Below are 21,276 nucleotides of genomic sequence, written 5' to 3' on the forward strand. Positions count from 1 at the left end.
GATGGGGAGTGGGGCAGGGGTGGGGCAGGTAGGGACAGGGCAGAGGTGGGAGGGTCAGCTCTGGTCTCACTTCAAAACGAAGAGGAGTGTGGCTTTTCAGCATGAAAACCTCCCTCAGTCCTGAGAAATACCATATAAGTTCTTCATGTTATTAATGCAGATGCCACAACTCGGCAAACTATTTCATTATCACTTTTAACTCTGTTCATAACTGCTAGGTCTCACAGTCTGCTATTCACAATGGGCTGAAAATGTAAAAAAAAAAAAAAAAGCAGAGGGCAAGACATTCCACTTTCCAGAATGGAGCTTCCAGACTGCTTGACTGTGGACCAATACTCACACCATCCTTTATCATAAATGCTAATGTGCTTCCATCTTAACCAAAGTTGTGGTTATCATTTGAGTCACCAATAAGGTTTTAAAAAGTACTATTATACAAAGTAGACATATCACAGGTAGTTAAATTATGCATGCTCAAACATTCAAGATTACAAGGACAGCATAAAGAAGCTTTGTGGGAGTTTAAAACAGCTAAACTACATTAATTTCAATCTTTCTTCTAAACCAAACCAAATCTTTCACAGGGTGAACCAAAAGCCTAGGCAGCAATCATTCCTACTTTTTTACTGCAAAGAAAAAGAAGTAGCAGCTTCCACTGCTATGGGCAGGTGTCTCATCACCTTCCCCTGCACAGACTCAGCTGCAGCCCACTTATAGCCTTTCTCAGCTTTCTTGCCAAGGAATCCCAATGCTGTTTAGTTCCATGCAGCAAGTTCTCAGGGTCTAAGACAGTCTCCCAGTGACTGGTCAAGAGAGGCCACATGACCCGGGCAGCCAGTGAGATGGAAGAGAGAGTCCAGGAGCTCTAGGGAAACATATCCCTTTCCAACTAAAAGAAAGAAAAGCAGGAAGAGAGAAGTATGTCTTCTGATGTGACGCTTGGAGCTGCTGCAGCCATCTTGAAACCATTAGGAGAAAAGAGCCTCAGAGAAGTCAGCTTTTGAAGAAGAGGAGCCATTTACTTTGGCCTTGACATCCCGCTGCTGCACATGCACACTGTAGGTCAGAAAGATTACGAAGATGCTGGCCGCCTTGCCTCCCTCCTCCTCATTCAGTGACCATGTATGATTATCTATGGGTGCCATGATGAGATAACGGTTGGGAAGATGCTAAATGCCACTTTCATCAGGTTGTGCTGTAACTTGTAGCCAAAAGCATTTAAACTAATACACACAACCCCTGCCTCCCTAGCAGGCCAATTCCACTGCTCCAGTGCGGCGCTGGTAGTGACGCTCCTCTCACCCCATTACTGTCATCACTTTTACCTCCAGCCACAAGTGGGCTGTTCTCGCTCTGATCCAGGACAGCCCTGCTGTCCACGAGGCCCTGCCAGGCTGACGGCGCCACCCACCCTTACTTGTCCCTGCTTCACTTGTCAGATGGGACCCGTCTTCTTTTTTTCCTAATATTTATTATTTTATTTATTTGGCTGTGCTGGGTCTTATTTGCAGCACGTGGGATCTTCAGTTGTGGCATGTGAACTCTCAGTTGCAGCATGTGGGATCTAGCTCCCTGACCAGGGATGGAACTTGGGCCCCTGGCATTGGGAGCTCAGAGTCTCAGCCACTGGGCCACCAGGGAAGGCCCTGTCAGATGATAGTTTTGCACTTCTCTTTCTACGTCCTCCTCCACCTCCTTCTCCTCTCAGAGTCCGTGGCTTTGCCTTGTACTTGAAAGGAGGATCTGCCTCTTGAGAAATCTCTATGTAGGTCAGGAAGCAACAGTTAGAACTGGACATGGAATAACAGACTGGTTCCAAATAGGAAAAGGATTACATCAAGGCTGTATATTGTCTCCTTGCTTATTTAACTTATATGCAGAGTACATCATGAGAAACATTGGGCTGGAAGAAGCACAAGCTGGAATCAAGATTGCTGGGAGAAATATCAATAACCTCACATACGCAGATGACACCACCCTTACGGCAGAAAGTAAAGGAGAACTAAAGAGCCTCTTGATGAAAGTGAAAGAGGACAGTGAAAAAGTTGGCTCAAAGCTCAACATTCAGAAGACTAAGATCATGGCATCCGGTCCCATCACTTTGTGGCAGATAGATGGGGAGACAGTGGAAACAGTGGCTGACTATTTTTCTGGGCTCCAAAATCACTGCAGATGGTGATTGCAGCCATGAAATTAAAAGACGCTTACTCCTTGGAAGGAAAGTTATGACCAACCTAGACAGCATATTAAAAAGCAGAGACATTACTTTGCCAACATAGGTCCAAGGCTATGGTTTTTCCAGTAGTCATGTATAGATGTGAGAGTTGGAGTGTAAAGAAAACTGAGTGCTGAAGAATTGATGCTTTTGAACTCTGGTGTTGGAGAAAACTCTTGAGAGTTCCTTGGGCTGCAAGGAGATCTAACCAGTCCATCCTAAAGGAGTTCAGTCCTGGGTGTTCATTGGAAGGACTGATGTTGAAGCTGAAACTACACAACAGTTTGGCCACCTGATGTGAAGAGCTGACTCATTTGAAAAGACCCTGATGCTGGGAAAGATTGAAGGTGGGAGGAGAAGGGGACGACAGAGGATGAGATGGTTGGATGGCATCACCAACTCAATGGACATGAGTTTGGGTAGACTCCAGGGGTTGGTGATGGACAGGGAGGCCTGGTGTGCTGCAGTCCACGGGGTCGCAAAGAGTTGGACACAACTAAGTGACTGAACTGAACTGAGCTGAACTGAACTGAAAGGAGGAAATAAAAGGAACCCATGGGGACCTGTTCTTCCCACCACCAGACCTGCTGTCGGGATGGTTCTCCTCCAGCCACTGCAGGCTTCTGCTCTGGACTCTCTCACTGGGTGTCTGCATGGTTGAAGCTTCGGAAGATGACAGCACCACTCCCTTGGGGGCAAAGGGCAGATGTGCCTATAGCCCACTAGGAAAGATTCGGGTTCTGCCTGTTCGGGGCCACTCAACTGAGACTCCTGACCTGGCGCGTGGGACAGGGGTTGAGGAGACCCTTGGCTGTCTGCTGTGCTGCGAGTGATGAGTCCTCCTTGTCTTCTGCAGGCATCTGTGAGGCTGTGGCAACTTGCTTGTCAGGTGTGGTCAGTAAAGCTCCCAGTCTGGGTGTCTATCGCCTTCCTGCCTCTGGCCTGTGCTATCAAATCCAAGCCCCTCAGCACACCCCCCGCTTCTCTCCTGAGTTTGCCCTCCTCCCCAGCCACAAGCATTGGCGCTATCTCTCCCATCTTCCCCACCTGTGTATAGGTGCACCTTCACAGTTTCCTCCAATGTTGCTTTTTTAAAAACTATACTTATTTATTTACTTTGAGCTGTGCCAAGTCTTCACTGCTGTGGGGGCTTTTCTCCAGTTGCAGAGAGCAGGGGCCACTCTCTGTTGCAGCGCGGAGCCCGGGCTCTAGGCTAAGAGGACTTCAGCAGTTGCGGCATGTGAGCTCAGTAGTTGCAGCTCCTGGGCCCTAGAGCACAGGCTTGATAGTAGTGGTGCATGGGCTTAGTTGCTCTGTGGCATGTGGGATCTTCCCAGATCGGGGATTGGACCCTTGTCTCCTGCATTGGCAGGCTGATTCTTTACCACTGAGCCACCAGGGAAGCCCAGATGTTGCTTTTTAACTGCTGCTTTTCAGAGCAAGGCCTCTTTAGTAAGCAGTCCACTTGTTCCTCCCCAGCCTCTTCAGCCAGGAGAAGGATGGATGACAATTCCACTACTCCACTAAGACTGCGACAGTGACATGGAACACTTTTCTGCCCTGACCTTCCCTGACCTCTCTGCCCAGTTGACCACTCCCTCCCTCTTAAAACTTTTCTTTATAAAAGATACCCAAACTACATCAAGCACATATAATATACATGTTTTGCTTAAAGAACTTTTTAAAAATAAAGAACTAAACAAAAACCTGTGTACTCAGCTTGAGAAACAGCATTACTATCACCAGTTTGTCAATAAAGTTTTATTGGTACACAACACTTACATATTGTCTGCAACTGCTTTTGAGCTGCAGGTGGAGATTGCAAGAGAGACCACTGGGTCACAAAGCCAAAAATAGTCACTATTTGGCCCTCCTTCGCAAAAAAGTTTGCTGATGCCTACTCTGGAAATTTTTTTTAGAGAGGGATGTGTGGGGCAAAGTTGCTCGGTTTTTACTGTCTGAAAAGTCTTTGTTTTGCCCTCTTTAGTGGGATTCTAGGGTGACAGCTGTCTTCAGCTCAGACAGATACTGTCTCCCTGTCTCAGGCTCCCCACTGTGGCTGGTGAAAAGTCCAGTATTCCTCAGGCATGTCTCTTTGAGGGTAACTTCTCTACTTCCTCTGCCAGTTTTCAAAACAATGTCATCACCGCTGGTGCTTTGTTAGGACAGATCCAGGTGTGGGTTTCCTTTAATTATTTGGATTGGGATTTGACAGACTTCCTAGGGTTGAAATGACTATCTTGCCATACTACTTCAGCCCTGTCACTTCAAATGTGGCCCCTGCCCATCTTCTCTCTCCCGCTAAAGCTCTGACCAACACGGGTCACACCTTCTTACTCTAGCCTCCAGGCTCCTGATCTGTTTTTCTCTCTTTTCTATTTCTTTTTTTTAAATCTGTGTGTCTCTGGGTAATTTATTCATATGTAACATCGTTTCATGAATTCTGTGGTACATACCCTGCTGTTAAGCTCATCCACTGAGTTTTTAATTTCAGTAATTAAATTTTTCATTTATTAGACCTCTATTTGGTTCTTTTTTAAGTCTGCTTGGTCTTTCTTTATATTTCCTTGCTTCCTAAATGTATTTCTTGCTGGTATTTTACTTCATTATGAAATACAGTTACTTAGTCATCCCATGTCCTTGAGGGTTGTTTTAGGGAGGTAATGTTATCAGAAGAGGATTATGAAATATAATAGTGAAAGAAAGGATGATCCTAGTTAATATAATATTTATTTTTAAATGTATTATTTGGAGTTGGTCTCAATGTCCATTCCTCTAGTTCTTTGCTCTAAATTCCATGATACTAATAAACATCCTGATATCTTGGTAAAAAAAAAAAAAGAAAAAGAAATACAGTTACTTATACGCTGATTTCCCAGGTCCGCTTATGCTGGCCTCATTCCTGGTGCCTTGTACCTCGTGTGTGGGATCTTATTTTTCACAGGAATCTGATTTATGCAAATTTTCTACGGCCTGGGATAAAGGTGATTCCCCCTGAAGTGACCCTCCACTTGTTGTTGCTAGTTCTTGGGGATGCCACCAGCTCACAACCTCTTGAAATGAAAGTTCTAGGCACCTAGGGGTTAACTGGGACTAAACCATGAGGACTGACTCTTGGTGGCAAATTATTAACATATGTAACAATCTTCCCTTTGTCACTCAGTGCCAGATCATGGCCTCAGTCCTCACATCCCTGCCCCTGATGGCGGTGGGGGTCTACCTGTCCACGTGCACACGGAGACTATGGTCCTTGGAGTTCCAGCTTTGGGAGGTGGGGGGGATTGCGCCATCACATTCCTGCCCTGGGTAGGCCTGGGTTTCATCACCATCACCTGTTTTCTGAAGCCAGAGAGATGACAACACCAGATTTCAAGCCCACCCAGGCTGGCAAAGTCCCTGGTCAAAGGCAGCCTCAGGTTGCTCCTCTCAGCCTTTGCTTGAGAATTCTTTACCTTCCTGCTATTTACTGATGCCTTATAAGCTTGTCTTTACTTTTTATTTAGTAGTGTTAGTTGTTCTCAGTGACAGTATTAATCCAGCTACCCAGCCTGCTACGTTATGAGAAATGGAAGCCTGGGGTTTTATTTTATTTTTTTTTGGGGGGGGGTTTACACTCAACTAAAATATGTAAATGGGAGACAAATAAAAATACTGTCACACAGAGGCCTCAAAGTTTCCTATATAAAAATTCTCTTTTATAATTACCTTGGAAGAATAAAAATATATCTAAGAGGCTACTATGAGAGAGCTGGAAAGCAAATAAGGATAAATTATAAAGGACTTAGCCAAATTTACTTTTGTTTAAAAGACAATCATCTCCTGCCCAACAGCTAATGCTTTCATTGATATCAGTAGAAAATCAGAAAAATACAGAGGCTGATAAATTTAAGAAATGGATGGGTAAAATGAAAATAAGTGGAATCTTAGTCACTGAGGAAGAATAAACATAGAGAATGTAACTTAAAAACAGGCAGAAGAAAAAAAAAAAAAAACAGGCAGAAGGCAATGGAAATGTGATCTCCCTGATGAGACTGGAGGAAATAAAAACTTTTAAAAGCACACTAAAGACAAAACACAGACTAAGCTGTTGGAGGACAGCTCTGATCCAGGAGCGTGGTAGCGGAAGCACAGGAGACACTGAACAGGAACAGGCTTTCAGACCCAGGGAAAGGAACAACAAAGGGCACCACTCTTTCTACGAGCGGGTGCCACAGGCAGAAGCAGGCATGTCAGTTACTGTAGCTAGAGCAAAACTATACTCTCAGAAGGGCTGACACCATGGTGATCTTATTCTCTAACCAAAATGTAAATATGTTAGAAATCACCAACTAGGACTTCCCTGCTGGTCCAGTGGTTAGAATCTGCCTGCCAATGCAGGGGACACTGGTTCAATCCCTGGTCTGGGAAGATTTCACATGCCTCAGGGCAACTAAGCCTGTGTGCCACAACTACTGAGCCTGTGTGTAACTACTGGAGTCAGCATGCCCGGGTGGGAGGGGAAAGAAGCTGAGCTTCATGAAAATGGGCAAAGATAAGTCAGGCTAAACTTACTTAAAAACCACCAACAAAAAAACTGCTAGACAGGACAATGTCCCTGGTTTCTTTTCCCGCACACATTTCCTACAAATACTTGGTAGAGGAAAAATTACCTCTTTTAAAGATGAGGGGTAATAAAGGTACAAAAGTGCTATGAGAAAAGATGAGGAAGGAAACCAGCAAAATGGCAATGAACATTTACCAAAAACTTCCAACAGAGTCAATGAAAAGTATAGCAAAAACTTTCCTGAATTTAAAATGTACCTGAATGGCTTCCCAGATAGCTTAGTGGTAAAGAATCTGCCTGCCAACGCAGGAGACACAGGTTCCATACTTGATCCAGGAAGATCTCACAGGCCGTGGAGCAACGAAGCCCATGTGCCACTTCTATCAAGCCTGTGCTCTAGAACCCAGGAGCTCAACTACTGAAGCCCGTGCACCTTAGGACCTGTGCTCTGCAACAAGAGTGTGTGTGCAATGAGAAGCAACCACAAAAAGAAGTCCATGCACCTCAACTAGAGGAAAGCCCATGCAGCAATGAAGACCCAGCATGGCATAAATAAATAAATAAATAAAATTATATATATATATAATATATATATTATATATAAAATATACATTATAATTATATATATATAAAAGACAGCATGGCTTTAAAAATATATATATTGAAGCAGCAGCTTCTCAGATTCATGAGCTTGGGCAGGAGATGTGAGGAGAACAGACCAGTCTGCATCAGAGGAGACTACTTGGAGGCATCACAGGGGTGACTGCTGCCCCAGGGAGCAGAACTCAGACTAATAGGAGGACTCAGCTCCTTCTGGACGCAGGACCCAAGATTAACAAATCCTGAGAAGAGTCACAACAGAGTTTTGGGGCTGGGACTAAAGGCTGTTCAGGAAAAGTAAAAAATAAATAAATGAGAATTACCAGGAAAACTCTGAGAAAGAAGCACAATTGGAGAGTCAAAGTCAGCAGGCATTATGAGGGACCAGGAAGTGGTAACAATTCAAACAGCACTGCATGTGGACGGACTGAGACCAATGAACCACGGGACAGGACAAGAGCCCAGCGACTCAAGTACATACAAAACATTTAATATTATAGTGAAAGTAGGATTTCAAACAAGTGGGGAAATGTGAGTTACTCAGTAAATGGTGGGGGGTGGGGAGGATATCTGAATTGCCACCTGGGGTTAAAAAACAAAGTTTGGTTCCTATTTCATAACCTACAAGTGTGATAAAATTCCAAATGGATCATGCATTTAGATATGAAAAAAGGAAACCATAACTGTGTTAGAAGAAATCATGGCAGAATAATCTTTCATCTAGGAGTGGAAAAAGCTTTCATCTGGAGCAAAACCCCCAGAAAGGATTAAAAACAAGAACATAAGTTAGATTACATTTAAAAAAAATGTGTATGACAAAAAGCCACCATAGGCAAAGTAAAAGAACAAATGAAAAACTGTAGGAAAATATTTGCAATTTATGTCTCAGAAAAGGTCTAACTTCCATTATATATAATGAGCTCATAAAAATCAATAAGAAAAAGATTATAAACCCAATAAACCAATGAGCAGAGAACTGAAGAAAAGGAAAAGACATAATTCAATCATGTGAAAAGACGCACAACCTCCTAACACGTAAAATATGAAGTAAAATGATACCTATCAGACTGGCAAAGATTACAGTTCACTGACACTGCTGGAGAAGGTCTGGAGAAGGACACCCTCTCAGCCTTTGCTGGGTGGGTGTGAACTGCTACTGTCTGATGGAGCCCAACTAACATCTTCCCAAACTAGACAGGCACATGTGGTGGTGGTAGTTTAGTTGCTAAGTTGTGTCTGACTCTTGTGACCCCATGGGCTACAGCCTGCCAGGCCCCTCTGTCCATGGGATTTCCCAGGCAAGAATACTGGAGTGGGTAGTCATTCCCTTCTCCAGGGGATCTTCCCAACCCAGGGATCGAATCTGTGTCTCCTGCATTGGCAGGCAGATTCTTTACTGCTGAACCACCAGGGAAGCCAGAAATGCATATACCTTTGGTCAGAACAAACCCCTCTCTTGGCATTTACATTTATACTTTAATTCACACACTATAGCATGTACAAGTTAATTCACTGTAGCATTATTTGTAATGGCAAAAGATCGGGAAAAACCTAAAATGTCCATTGGCACACTGGGCACAGTGGGAGGCAGTCATGCAATAAGGCTGAGAATGAGGGTGCTAGCTGCATACTGATCTGCAAAGGGCTCCAAGCTCACTCCCCCAACTCCGGTCTTCAAACAGCCTCCCCTTCACCCACCATGCTTGCTACACCTCAGTCTCATGCAGTTCCCCCAAAGGTGGTGGCCCTTCAGATGAATTTTCCTGATTACCTCACAATGACATTAGCGGGAGCAAGTTTCCCAGGGGGCCAAGGACACACTCTTCATGGGCTGCCCCAGCCTGAGACTGAGCAGAACACAGAACACTTGCCTCCCCCAGAGTCACAGATTGACCACACTGCACCCACCCCTTGCGGGCTGAGGGTCCTTGTGACCTGTGGTCTCCACTCTCAGTAGATGCAGTAATGTGGTCAGCTGGATGTGGGCCTGGGAGACACACTCCTTCCCTGGGGGACGCTCAGGCACCAAGTAAGAGGACAGGACTGCCATTCTCATGGCCAGCATCTGGACTGACAGAGCAGCAGCCTACCTGGAGGTGAGTCATCCTGGGAAGTGAGGCCAGAAGGGCTGGATCCCAGGTCTAGCAACTTCCATGTGTCCTGGAGGGAACTGCTGGCAAGTGATGAGGACCTTCGGGTGTGGTGGCCAGTTTCCTCCTGGAATTCTTGAGCCAAGCGTGGCTTTGGGGACCGATTTTCTTTCTGAGGAGCTAATCTGCAAGTCACTGTGGAGCTCCTGTGTTGTCTCTGTGAAAGAGAGTAAAGAGAACTATCCTTGAAAGCCACCCTCTCTCCCTGCCCTCCTGGGGTAATAAGACAGTGAACCTGGCCCAAGGAGAAGCTCTGGACATTCAAACATGGAACATGGGGAATTCCCTGGCGGTCCAGTGGTTAGGACTCCTTACTTTTACTGCCGAGGGCCTGGGTTCAATCCCCGGTCAGGGAACTAAGATCCCATGAGCCATGTAGTGCAGCCAATCTCAACCCCAAAGAAACAGGATTGTAAGGGAGGTGGGACTGGGAATCAGGGCCAATGCCCTGAGGTGAAGACACTCAGGCAGTGGTCACTCTCTGCGACACCAAGTACTCCAGTTCTGGGTGCTTCCCGAGCAGGAATGTGAGCCGCATGAAGAGCTGGCGCTGGTGGGTCCTGCGTACCAGTCCTGGTCCTGCCGTGCAGCCTGGTCGAGCATCCTTTCTGTGGACTGTCTGTGCCAGGTGGGCTTGGCTCTTTCCGGAGCATTCGGAGAAACATTCTTTCTTGGCTTTCCTAGGGTCCTGTTGTGGAAATTTAAGTACAAGAAACTCAGTGTTTGTGGGTCTTTGATGGGCTGTGTTACTGAGTTCTCAGGGTTTGTGGGGCTTTGACGGGGTGTGTTACTGAGTTTTCCCTCGGGACTAGGAAGAAACACCTTCCCTGCATTTCTGATATCAGGGAGTTGGCTCTGTGATAAGCCGAAAGTGAAGAACGTGCTTGTGTCCGCCAGCCAGTACGAACTTAACAGGCCTCAAGATGCTGATCCAAGTATGTTCCCAAGCACCTGACAGTCACACAACCTTCCTGCGGTGCCCAGGGAGGGCACCCTGCGCCCCGCGGGGCACAGGGTGAGAGGCCCTGCAGCTCTCCTTTGTGGCACATCTTCAATGCACAGCTGAGGCCACTCTGGTCCCCTGCAGCCTGAACACTCACATCTGCCCTCTGAGGGGAGGCCTGTGTTGAAGCAGTTGGGAGGGGGCACCAAGGAGAACCAAAGCCCCGGACTGTGCAGAGGGCCCGGTGCTGAGGGCCACCTGCGGCTGCCGCTTCTCCTGCTGAAGTGTCCATTTTGGATTGTGAGCTGAGTAATGCACGCGTATCTTTCGGTTTTTATTTTCAGTGTCTGTGTGGCAGTGATAATGGGCAACTTCTCATGTTTGTTGACTGACTCAATGAGTTTCTTCTGCATTGGCTTCTGAATGTTGCATATGTGCATGCTCAGTTGCTTAGTCATGTCCGACTCTTTGCAACTCAACGCTATGGACTGCTGCCCGCCAGGCTCCTCTGTTCATGGGATTCTCCAGGCAAGAATACTGGAGTGGGTTGCCATTTCCTCCTCCAGGGGATCTTCCCAACCCAGGGATGGAACCAGCATCTCCTGCGTCTCCTGCATTTGCAGGTGGATTCTTTACCACTGAGCCACCTGGGAAGCCCCTTCTGATTGTTACCCATTGCTTATTTTTCTACTGGTTATCCGTCTTTTTCTTCTTGAACTATAGGCATTCTTTTCTGTATGTTCTTCCTGTTTCTTCCTACACAGTACCATTTACTAGTGGAAGTAAAGAGGAACCAAAAAAGAGGACCTCAAGGAGTCTTCCTTTCTCGAATTTTAAGATGAGTTATTTCACTGGATGTAACGAATAGCTTTGTAGTTTGAAAGAGATTGATAAAGTTTAATAAACTACTTAATTTACTAGAAAGAAATGGAAGTCTAGATAAGAGTATATGTGTTTCACCACAGAGGGTAGCAGGCACATTTATTTGATGATTTGGGAGAGAGTTCTTCTAATAACACACATTTAGAGACTGAAATGATTAATGCAGATGACTTGAAAGGTACAAGCAGCTCAGACAGGCAGCTACTTTGATGCTTTACTACCACTTTCCACGAATGGCGAAGAGGGAAGGACTCTGAATGTCTGTGTACACATGCACACACATGAGAAGAGTCTGGAACAAAGCCTATCGGGTTCCAGCAGACCCACCCAGGTGAGGCCCAGCTCAGGGTGCCTAGGCCTCAGTGATCTTGCATTTCTTCTTTCTATGCTCTTTCCTTCTTCCCAAATACATCCTCCACAGGCTTTTGTCAGTGAAGGAGTCTGTCGGTGGAAAACACTATGCTTCCTAGGCCCCTTTCAGAGCCAGACCTTCTCAGTTTCTGAGGCCAGTAATTCCTGGCCTGGTACACTGCCTCCCTAGGCCTCTCTGTTCCCCCAACCCATTCCTGGCTGACCTTGCGCTGGTGACTCAGAGCCCCTGCACTTTGCTGAAGACTTCCCTTTGCTAAAGACTTCTTCCTCAAACTCTACATCTAGATGTGCAAGCTCAGACTGAATGTAGGCATGGCAATGGTAAAGGATCATCTCGGATTTAAGTCCGTCCATCAAATCTCCACCCACAGCCGCTGCCCAGGCCTCAAACTCTTTAGGGAATCCTGACTCGCATGGCGGCCCCCAACCCCCACCCATTATGATCCAGCCACCATCCCAGCTTCACTCCTCCTCATCAGCCCCTCCTCCCACCCTCACCCACCTGTTTCTCTTACCCAGGATGGAGCTTGTCACTAAGAGCCACATGTCATCTCATGGTGTAACAGGCCATCTATCTGTTACTCAACTCACCATTTATTTTAAATAAACTGAAAAGACAAACTACACACTGTACAAGTCATCCAACAGATAAGGATTAGTATATATAAGGAAAAGTACAAATACCCAAGTAGAAAATCAGCATAAGACATGCATAAATAACCCACAAAAGAAGAAATATAAATGGCTGATGAACAGATTAAAAATATGAACACGCTCAGGATATAAGAAATGTTTAGAAGATGCATTTTAAACCTGTTATATTGGTAAAGATTTAAAAACAATACCTAGGTAGGTAAAGCTATATAATAAAATATATATGATATATTTTATAACTTTGAAAAACTAAGATCATGGCATCTGGTCCCATCACTTCATGGGAAATAGATGGGGAAATAGTGACAGACTTCATTTTTGGGGGCTCCAAAATTACTGCAGATGGTGACTGCAGCCATGAAATTAAAAGACGTTTGCTCCTTGGAAGAAAAGTTATGAACAACCTAGACAGCATATTAAAAAGCAGAGACATTACTTTGCCAACAAAGGTCCATCTAGTCAAAGCTAGGGCTTTTCCAGTAGTTACGTACGAACGTCAGAGCTGGACTATAAAGAAAGCTGAGCACCAAAGAACTGATACTTTTGAACTGTGGTATTGGAGAAGACTCAAGAGTCCTTTGGACAGCAAGGAGATCCAACCAGCCCACCCTAAAGGAAATCAGCTCTGAATATTCATTGGAAGGACTGATGTTGAAGCTGAGACTCCAATACTTTGGCCACTTCATGTGAAGACTTGACTCATTGGAAAAGACCCTGATGCTGGGAAAGATTGGAAGGTGGGAGGAGAAAGGGACGACAGAGGATGAGATGGTTGGATGGCATCACCAACTCAATGGACGTGAGTTTGAGTAAACTCCAGGAGTTGGTGATGGACAGGGAGGCCTGGAGTGCTGCAGTCCATGGGGTCACAAAGAGTCGGACACGACTGAGAGACTGAACTGAACTGAACTGAACTGAATACACTGATAAGTTACTGCTAACTATGCTGAAGTGCTGAAAACTGGAAGCTTTTTAAATTGTGTTTACCATATTCTCAAGTTTCTGTTATGAAAACGCAGTATTTGAGCAATCAGTACAAAGTTTCTTAAAAGTAAGTTTCTTAGATAAAGGACTGTTACCTGAGTTGTGAGGCAGGGTTGCCACTGTCCCAGGCATACATCAGGAGCCTCACCTGAGCCCTGTGCCTCAGGGGTGTGGAAGGGGTGATGAGGTGGCTTCCCTATAAAGGAAATGAGGGAAAGGGAGTTTATCCCTTGTGTGCATATCACTTGGGTTCCTCCCTTGCTGAAAACAAATACTCAAGAAGAACAGCATGTGCATCTTTAAAACCAAAGTCACTTATCTTTTAAGAGAATTTGGGTGGGGGTGGTGAATGGACAGGTGTGAACGGCAGCATTTCAGCAGACTTCAGAACACACAGAAACATTCTATAAAGGCACATACCCTTGACACAGCTTCTCAGAGTGGCAGACATGAGCACATCCATTAACAGACCCAAAGACATACCCTCTCTGCAGCATAGAAAAATAAGAAGCAAAAGTTTACATATGTATGGCTCAAGGATTATTCTTGTAATCAATGCTTCAGCAGTCTGCCTTAATCAGATATGATCTAGGCATCAAGTGAACATTCATTTGTTAACTCAGTTTGGGTTATGTTACCTGAAAACCTTAGAAATTTATCTTTAAGCTGACATACTACAAGAGAGAAATTACCATTGAAATAACAGTTTTTCAGAATAACGAATTAATTTGGTTAAATACAAGGTTATTGAGGACCCCCAAGTTGTTTTTTTTGTGTGTTTTTTTGGTGTGTGTGTGATTTATGCGAAAATTAATCATGGGATCCTCACTAAAATGGAGTTGGGAGGCCAGAAGGGGAGCTCTTACTCACATCCCACACACATCAGTGCAGATCTCAACAGAAGAGACCACCTTGCATCTCTGGAAGGAAGTAACACTGCTGGCAGCTGGAGGAAGATTTTATCACTGCTTGGCAATGGCCCAGCCAATAAAAGCCACTGTGCTTTGAAGTTCCAATTTCTTCCAATGGACTCTGTTTTTAACAGCTCCTCCCAACTTCCCCTTCTCTATCAAAGAGGTTCCCCTCCTTTGCCTCAACATTACTTGCATGTGGTTCATTGTAGTTGCATGTCCCAAATTGCAATTCTTTGCTGCTCCTGAATAAATTCATTTGGCAGGTAAAATTACTGGCTGTTTTACTGTTTTTGGTTAATAACTACTGCTATTTACAATGTTGGAAACTGAAGCAGAGAAATTTTTCAAAAGCTTATTTCTCCATTCATTTAAAGATAATGATGATGGACATATTGCATGTTATTAACATCTGAGTAGTTATGAAATTAGTTTTGCCACCGTGGTCCTTCTGAGATGAGGCCTAAAGTAATGTATGTTTTTTCCAGATGATAAAAAGACATATGAAGAACAACATTTGGAAATGAATATACTTTCCTTAGTTTATAATACCTCAGTTTAAAGGCTATCAATTCTGAAGTTACAGAAATGGGTAACAAGACAATGAAAAGATGCTCAACATCGTTAGTCACTAAGGACATGCAAAATCAAAATCACAATGAGATACTACTTTGCACTTACTAGGATGGCTAAAATAAAAAAGACAGAGGACCTTCTCTGGTGGTCCTGTGGTTAAGACTCTGTGCTTCCACAGTAGAGGGCATGGGATCAATCCCTGGTCAGGGAAACTCCATATGCTACAGGTTCAGCCAAAATAAAAACAAAAACAAAAAGACAGGAAGTAAGTGTTGTTGAGGATGTGGAAAATCAGAACCTCATATATTACTGGTGGGAAAGCAAAATGCAGCTACAGTCAAAAACCGTTTGGTGGTTCCTCAATGAGTTAAACATTGAATTACCATGTCACTGCAGCAATTCCATTTCTGGGTATATATCTAAAGAACTGAGAACACATTTAAACAAAAACTTGTATAAGAATTTTCATAGAAGTATTATTCACAATAACCAAAAGACAGAAAAAAAAAAAACAAATCCCAAATGTCTATTACTAATGAATGGATAGACAGACTGTAGTCTATCTATACAAGGGAATATTATTCAGCCATAAAAAGAAATGGAGCACTGACACACACTACAATGTGATCAAACCTCAAAAACATTATGTTCAGTGAAAGAAGTCAGACATAAAAGATCACACGATGCATGCTTCCATTTTTAGAAAATGTCTAGAAGACCAGAACAGTTTTCTTTGCTTTATGTTGACTTTATTGCATTTCATTATTAAAAACAAAGACGCAAAGCTACCTCCCTTATGGGAGAACTAAAGTTCTTTACAATGACATTAACTTCTGTGTTTATTTTTAAATGTTTATTGTCACTTTCACCTGAGTAGACAAATACTGTTGTTTCCCAGGCATCTGTGATCCTATTTTAGTATTCAAATCTCCTGACAGCCTTTGATAATTTTCCTTTTCAAACTGAATCCTAGGGGTAAAAATGAGATAAAACTTCCAGGATACTCTTTTCACCTAAAATTATCTTCATGCCTTGGAAAAATCACAAAGATTTGTTCTTAGAAGTGTTAGAAATAATTAGGCTTATTTGAGGCATTATTATCCATGAGTTTCATGAGAAGAGTTGCTGAGTCTGAAGAAATGTTCAGTCAATCCCATTTAGTATTTGTTGGTAAAATGTTAGTCACATCATGTGTTTGAGGAACTTTCCAGAGATCTGTCAGGGTCCTGGGTGCCTGTCAGGTTTTTCTTCATCAGAGTCCTAAAGTATCTGCCCACTCTATGGCCATACCACCTTGAAAGCGCCCGATCTCGTCTAAAGTATCTGCCCAGTGCCATGAGGGAACAGGGGCATAGAGCTTAAAAATTGGTAGACTCAGTCACTGTTTTAAATATTTACCTGGTCACAACCTTCCTTCTTTAACTTGAATCCAGCGTTTTGGAGGCCAGGAGTTCGCAGCTGGGCCTTCACATCTCATACTTGGTATGCAGATGGTCAGGACCTGCCCCACAACTCCTGACTCCCTGCTTGATAGTCTTGGTACATTATGTTTCAGGATTATTTTGTGTCATATCGCAGGAACTTTTCCTCTATAAAAATTATGTTCATTGATTTTTAGAAATTAGATATAGTGTTCACAGTCTTCTTTAAAAACAGGAATAAACATCTTAGATTAACTTTATCTAAAACTTTTGGGGGGGGGGGGCTTTGTTTTGCATGGCACAGAAACAACAAAATATAACTTCTCAGTGGCACTTTTCTTGTTATGAACTCCCATCAGATCTTTCACTTTTGAAAATTATCAGTAGTATAAGTTAACCATGACCATATTATGTCTTTGTCATCCATGTGGACAAAAAAAAAAACCTGTGGTCTGCCATTTCAATAAACAGAGAATATTGCCTGCAAACAAGCAACCAGCTGCTGCAGCTATCCCAACTGTGCACCCTAATGGGATTCAGAATGGACAAAGACAGGATATTGGCCCTAGAGAATTCAGATGCATATCAGAGGAATGGTTTCAATGGGCCCAGACTCTTGCATCTTCCCATATATAAAAAGGCACTAAAATCCTCGAGATGTCTGGTTTTTTTGTGATTAGTAGTAATCTTTCATTGTTTGGCTACATATATATTGTTTTAGCAAAAACTCCTTCATATCCCGTTCTCCTATTTGACCTGTGTAGAACAGTCTCTCAGAGCCATCAGATAGGCCACCTTCCCGGACTGTTGTTCAGCTGCCAAGTCATGCCCAACTCTTTGCAACCCTATGGACTGTAGCACATCAGGCTTCCCTGTCCCTCACCATCTCCTGGAGTTTGCTCAAGTTCATGTCCATTGCATTGGTGATGCTGTTCAACCATCTCATCCTCCTCCTCTCTTCCTGCTTTCAATCTTTCCCAGCATCAGGGTCTTTTCCAACTAGCTGGCTGCTTGCATCAGGTGGCCAAAGTATTGAAGCTTCAGCTTCAGCAACAGTGGACTGTAGTCCTCAGGAATATTCTTGAATATAACCCAATTCTCCACTTTTAGATTGTGCATTTTCTCTTCAGTGAACAACTACAAAGAGTTTGGTTTACTTTAATGAAAAGTAAAAAAAAGAGAGAGAGAAATAGAAGAAAAAAGAGAGTCAGGCCAGCACAGTGGGAAAACACTGTCATGGGCATTGCTTAGACCACCGTGAGGCCATCCAGTGGCCTGACTCAGGATTTCCAGAACTCTAGTAAAGCAGCAGATGGATTGTTGAGATTTCAGAACCAAGACAGAGTAAATAAGGATTAATCACCTAGGACTGAAGAAACCGGCAAGGGACAATGCAGCTGCTACTGGGAACACTGTACATGTGACTTTAATGCTCTTTCTAGATACACAAGGAACCCTTTCTCTTTCCCCTTAAGCTGTCTGTGGTGGTGGTTTTAGTTGCTAAGTCATGTCTGACTCTTTGCAACCCCATGGACTGTAGTCTGCCAGGCTCCTCTGTCTATGGGATTTCCCAGGCAAGAATACTGGAGTGGGTTGCCATTTCCTTTTCCAGGGGATCTTCCTGACCCAGGGATTGAACTCAAGTACCCTGTATCTCCTGAACTGGCAGGTGGATTCTTTGCCACTGAGCCATCTGGGAAACCCTTAAGCTGTCTGTAATCCACACAAATTTAGTGGCCTCTGGTTTTATAAACTGAAATGAAACATTTCTAAGTGGTATCTTGTTCTCTTAAATCTGAGCCCTCCAGAACTTGGAAACTCTTGTTAGTACTCTTCCTTTCCTGGCAATATTATAATCTGTGTAGGTTCAAAGGGAATCTGTTCTTGTTTCTATCAGGATTTAACTGGCAACATGGATTGCACAGCCAAGGCCTTGCCTGGGTGGCCACAAGGGAGAATGATACTCATTCAGTCACCAGGACCCAGCATGTTTAAGGATCTGCAGCTCAGGGATCGAGGCTCACAAGGCCTCCCCAGGAAAACTGCCAGGTGCCAGCCTCATAGGGGGATAAGGAAGTTCATCTCCTGGCAAGTCCAGGAGCCTCAGGATATTCTGGAAAGCTCAAGAAAAAAGGAATTTGCTTGAAATAATCCAGCAGGTGAAACATGGTGGGTTCTTGGCTTCCTGGACTCAGGACAACAAATAAGATGCTTTCAAAAGTACAACCTGAAATCCTGACGGTAACTTCCAGCAAAGCAAACTCAAGAAGGCCAACATAATGGATTAACACTCTGACTGCACATACGGAAACAATCAGGCCAAATGAGACCAGCCTTGTTTCGCGATCAAGGATAATCTCTCAGATGAATTTTATCAAAAGCTGAGAAACTAAAGAGAAAAAACAAAAAACAAAAAACTGTGGAAACTGCATTGCCTGCTGCACATCCTAAGGAGCTATCAAGGTCTTGCCTCTCATGGTGCCTGAGCTACTTTACAACTCTGGAAGCTGCCGGATGTGCAGACCATGACTTGTCCCTTGGATTTATCATGGCCTCCCCATCCTCCCTTTAGAGAAACGGGTTCTGCCTCTATTTGCAATTCAATTCCTTTACTTCGTTTGCATTTGCTCTTTTTTTTTTTTAAATTTTTTTAAAAAATTTATTTATTTATTTATTTTTATTAGTTGGAGGCTAATTACTTTACATCATTACAGTAGTTTTTGTTATACATTGAAATGAATTAGCCATGGATTTACATGTATTCCCCATCCCAGTCCCCCCTCCCACCTCCCTCTCCACCCTGATCCCTCTGGGTCTTCCCAGTGCACCAGGCCCGAGCACTTGTCTCATGTACCCAACCTGGGCTGGTTATCTGTTTCACCCTAGATAATATACATGTTTCAATGCTGTTCTCTTGAAACATCCCACCCTCGCCTTCTCCCAGAGTCCACAAGTCTGTTCTATACATCTGAGTCTCTTTTTCTGTTTTGCATATAGGGTTATCGTTACCATCTTTCTAAAGTCCATATACATGTGTTAGTATACTGTAATGGTCTTTATCTTTCTGGCTTACTTCACTCTGTATAATGGGATCCAGTTTCATCCATCTCATTAGAACTGATTCAAATGAATTCTTTTTAATGTCTGAGTAATATTCCATGGTGTATATGTACCACAGCTTCCTCATCCATTCGTCTGCTGATGGGCATCTGGGTTGCTTCCATGTCCTGGCTATTATAAACAGTGCTGCGATGAACATTGGGGTGCACGTGACTCTTTCAGATCTGGTTTCCTTGGTGTGTATGCCCAGAAGTGGGATTGCTGGGTCATATGGCAGTTATTTGCTCTTGATTTTTCCTTGAATTGGTTGTAACATCTGACTGGTTTCCTCACTGTTCAATGAAGAGGGGAAAATTCTAAACATGTGCTGGCTTTCATATCTGTTTGAGAATCATATCTTCTTCCCGAAAATAATCTTTTAACACTTGTTATAGAAATATTATTAAAATGATACCAGACATCAGAAAGGACACTGAATAATATTAATCTTGATGAGCTAAAACTGGTATGAACACTTCTGCTTTAAGTAGCATGGTGTGAAAACTGATACAACACAGTTGTAAGGAGCGGAAGGAGAAATGGAAAGAAATACAAGAACAGTGCAAGATTTTAACGCAAAAATCATAGTTCTTGGCATTTCAGGTTGACGAGTATACAAAAGTTTAGAAAGAATGTTAATCATTGTATTTAAGCTGAGGCGTCCCAGCACTGGAGCCTACAGGCTGTTGGGTGGGGCTGGGTCTTGGTGCTGGGGTGGTGGCTGGCCTCCAGGAGAGCTCACCCTGGTGAGTACCTCTGCTACCAGTGTCCTTGTCCCTACAGTGAGCCACAGTGGCCTTCCACCTCCCCAGAGACCCTCCAAGACCAGCAGGATTACCTTTGGTGTTCTACTCATTTGTTCATCCACATGAACCTAAAATCCAGTTTGTCCAACTCCACGAAAAAATGTGTTAGGATTTTCATCTATTTGAGAACTGATGTCCTCAAAAAAGTGAACTCTAGTAGACATACTAGAGTATGGATATCACATCAGTGGAAATACTATATCTCTGTTTATCTAGATCTTCTTCAGCATCTTTAATAAAACTATATTTTTTTTTCCAAAAAGGCTGCTAAAAAGAACACAATCAAAAGTAGACTTCAATTCTCTCTTCAATTTTGAAACTCTCTCTTGCGAAAATTAACCAAGGGTAACTCACTAAGACAGGAGTCAGGAGGCCAGAAGCAGAGCCCTTACGCATACCTCACTCATGTAAGTACAGGTCTTAACAGAAGAGACCACTTAGGATCTCCGGACGGAAGTGACATTGCCTTACTGCCGCAAGGAGGAGGAAGACACTCTCTTTGCCTGACGGCAGCCCAGACGATGAGAGGTCACTACAGCTCAGCAAATGAAAAATCACTACACTCTGAACTCCCAGTCTCCTCCAAAGGACTCTGTTTGTAACAGCTCCCCACACAGTCCCCTACTCCTCTATAAAAAGGTTTCTTCTCTTTTGCTTTATCTGACTTGCATGTCAAGAAGCAACTGTTAGAATCAGACTTGGACTATTTGCTTTACAGGACTATGCAGGTCAAGAAGCAACAGTTAGAACTGGACGTGGAACAACAGACTGGTTCCAAATTGGGAATGGAGTACATCAAGGCTGTATACTGTCACTTTGCTTATTTAACCTATATGCATAGTATATCATGCGAAACGCTGGACAGGATGAAGCACAAGCTGGAATCAAGATTGCAGGGAGAAATATCAATAACCTCAGATATGCAGATGACACCATCCTTACGGCAGAAAGTGAAGAGAAACTAAAGAGCCTCTTGATGAAGGTGAAAGAGGAGAGTAAAAAAGCTGGCTTAAAACTCAACATTCAAAAAACAAAGATCATGGCATTCAGTCCTATCACTTCATGGCAAATAGACGGGGAAACAATGGGAACAGTGACAGACATTATTTTCTTGGGCTCC

At 43.7% G+C, this 21,276-nt stretch overlaps 1 protein-coding gene across 7 annotated transcripts in view; it reads right to left on the reverse strand.

Moving 5' to 3' along the window:
* CCDC57 (coiled-coil domain containing 57) overlaps positions 1-21,276 on the reverse strand; it is a 115,327-nt gene that overhangs the window by 22,299 nt on the left and 71,752 nt on the right. For 3 of the 7 annotated variants that reach the window (XM_070479745.1, XM_070479743.1, XM_070479744.1), the window contains 3 exons: positions 13,439-13,539; positions 10,077-10,196; positions 9,449-9,665 (listed from right to left, as the gene is read on the reverse strand). The exons of 1 other annotated variant lie outside the window; for it this stretch is intronic. In XM_070479745.1, the coding sequence (XP_070335846.1) occupies positions 9,449-9,665; positions 10,077-10,196; positions 13,439-13,539 (438 nt within the window). Of the gene's footprint in view, positions 1-9,448; positions 9,666-10,076; positions 10,197-13,438; positions 13,540-13,763; positions 15,052-19,084; positions 19,644-21,276 lie in introns of those variants that run through there. 3 more of the 7 variants (XR_011492404.1, XM_070479749.1, XM_070479747.1) reach the window with 3 other exon arrangements.

The sequence above is a fragment of the Odocoileus virginianus genome, chromosome 17 (genome assembly GCF_023699985.2).
Source record: "Odocoileus virginianus isolate 20LAN1187 ecotype Illinois chromosome 17, Ovbor_1.2, whole genome shotgun sequence".
In the NCBI taxonomy this organism is placed as follows: Eukaryota; Metazoa; Chordata; class Mammalia; order Artiodactyla; family Cervidae; genus Odocoileus; species Odocoileus virginianus.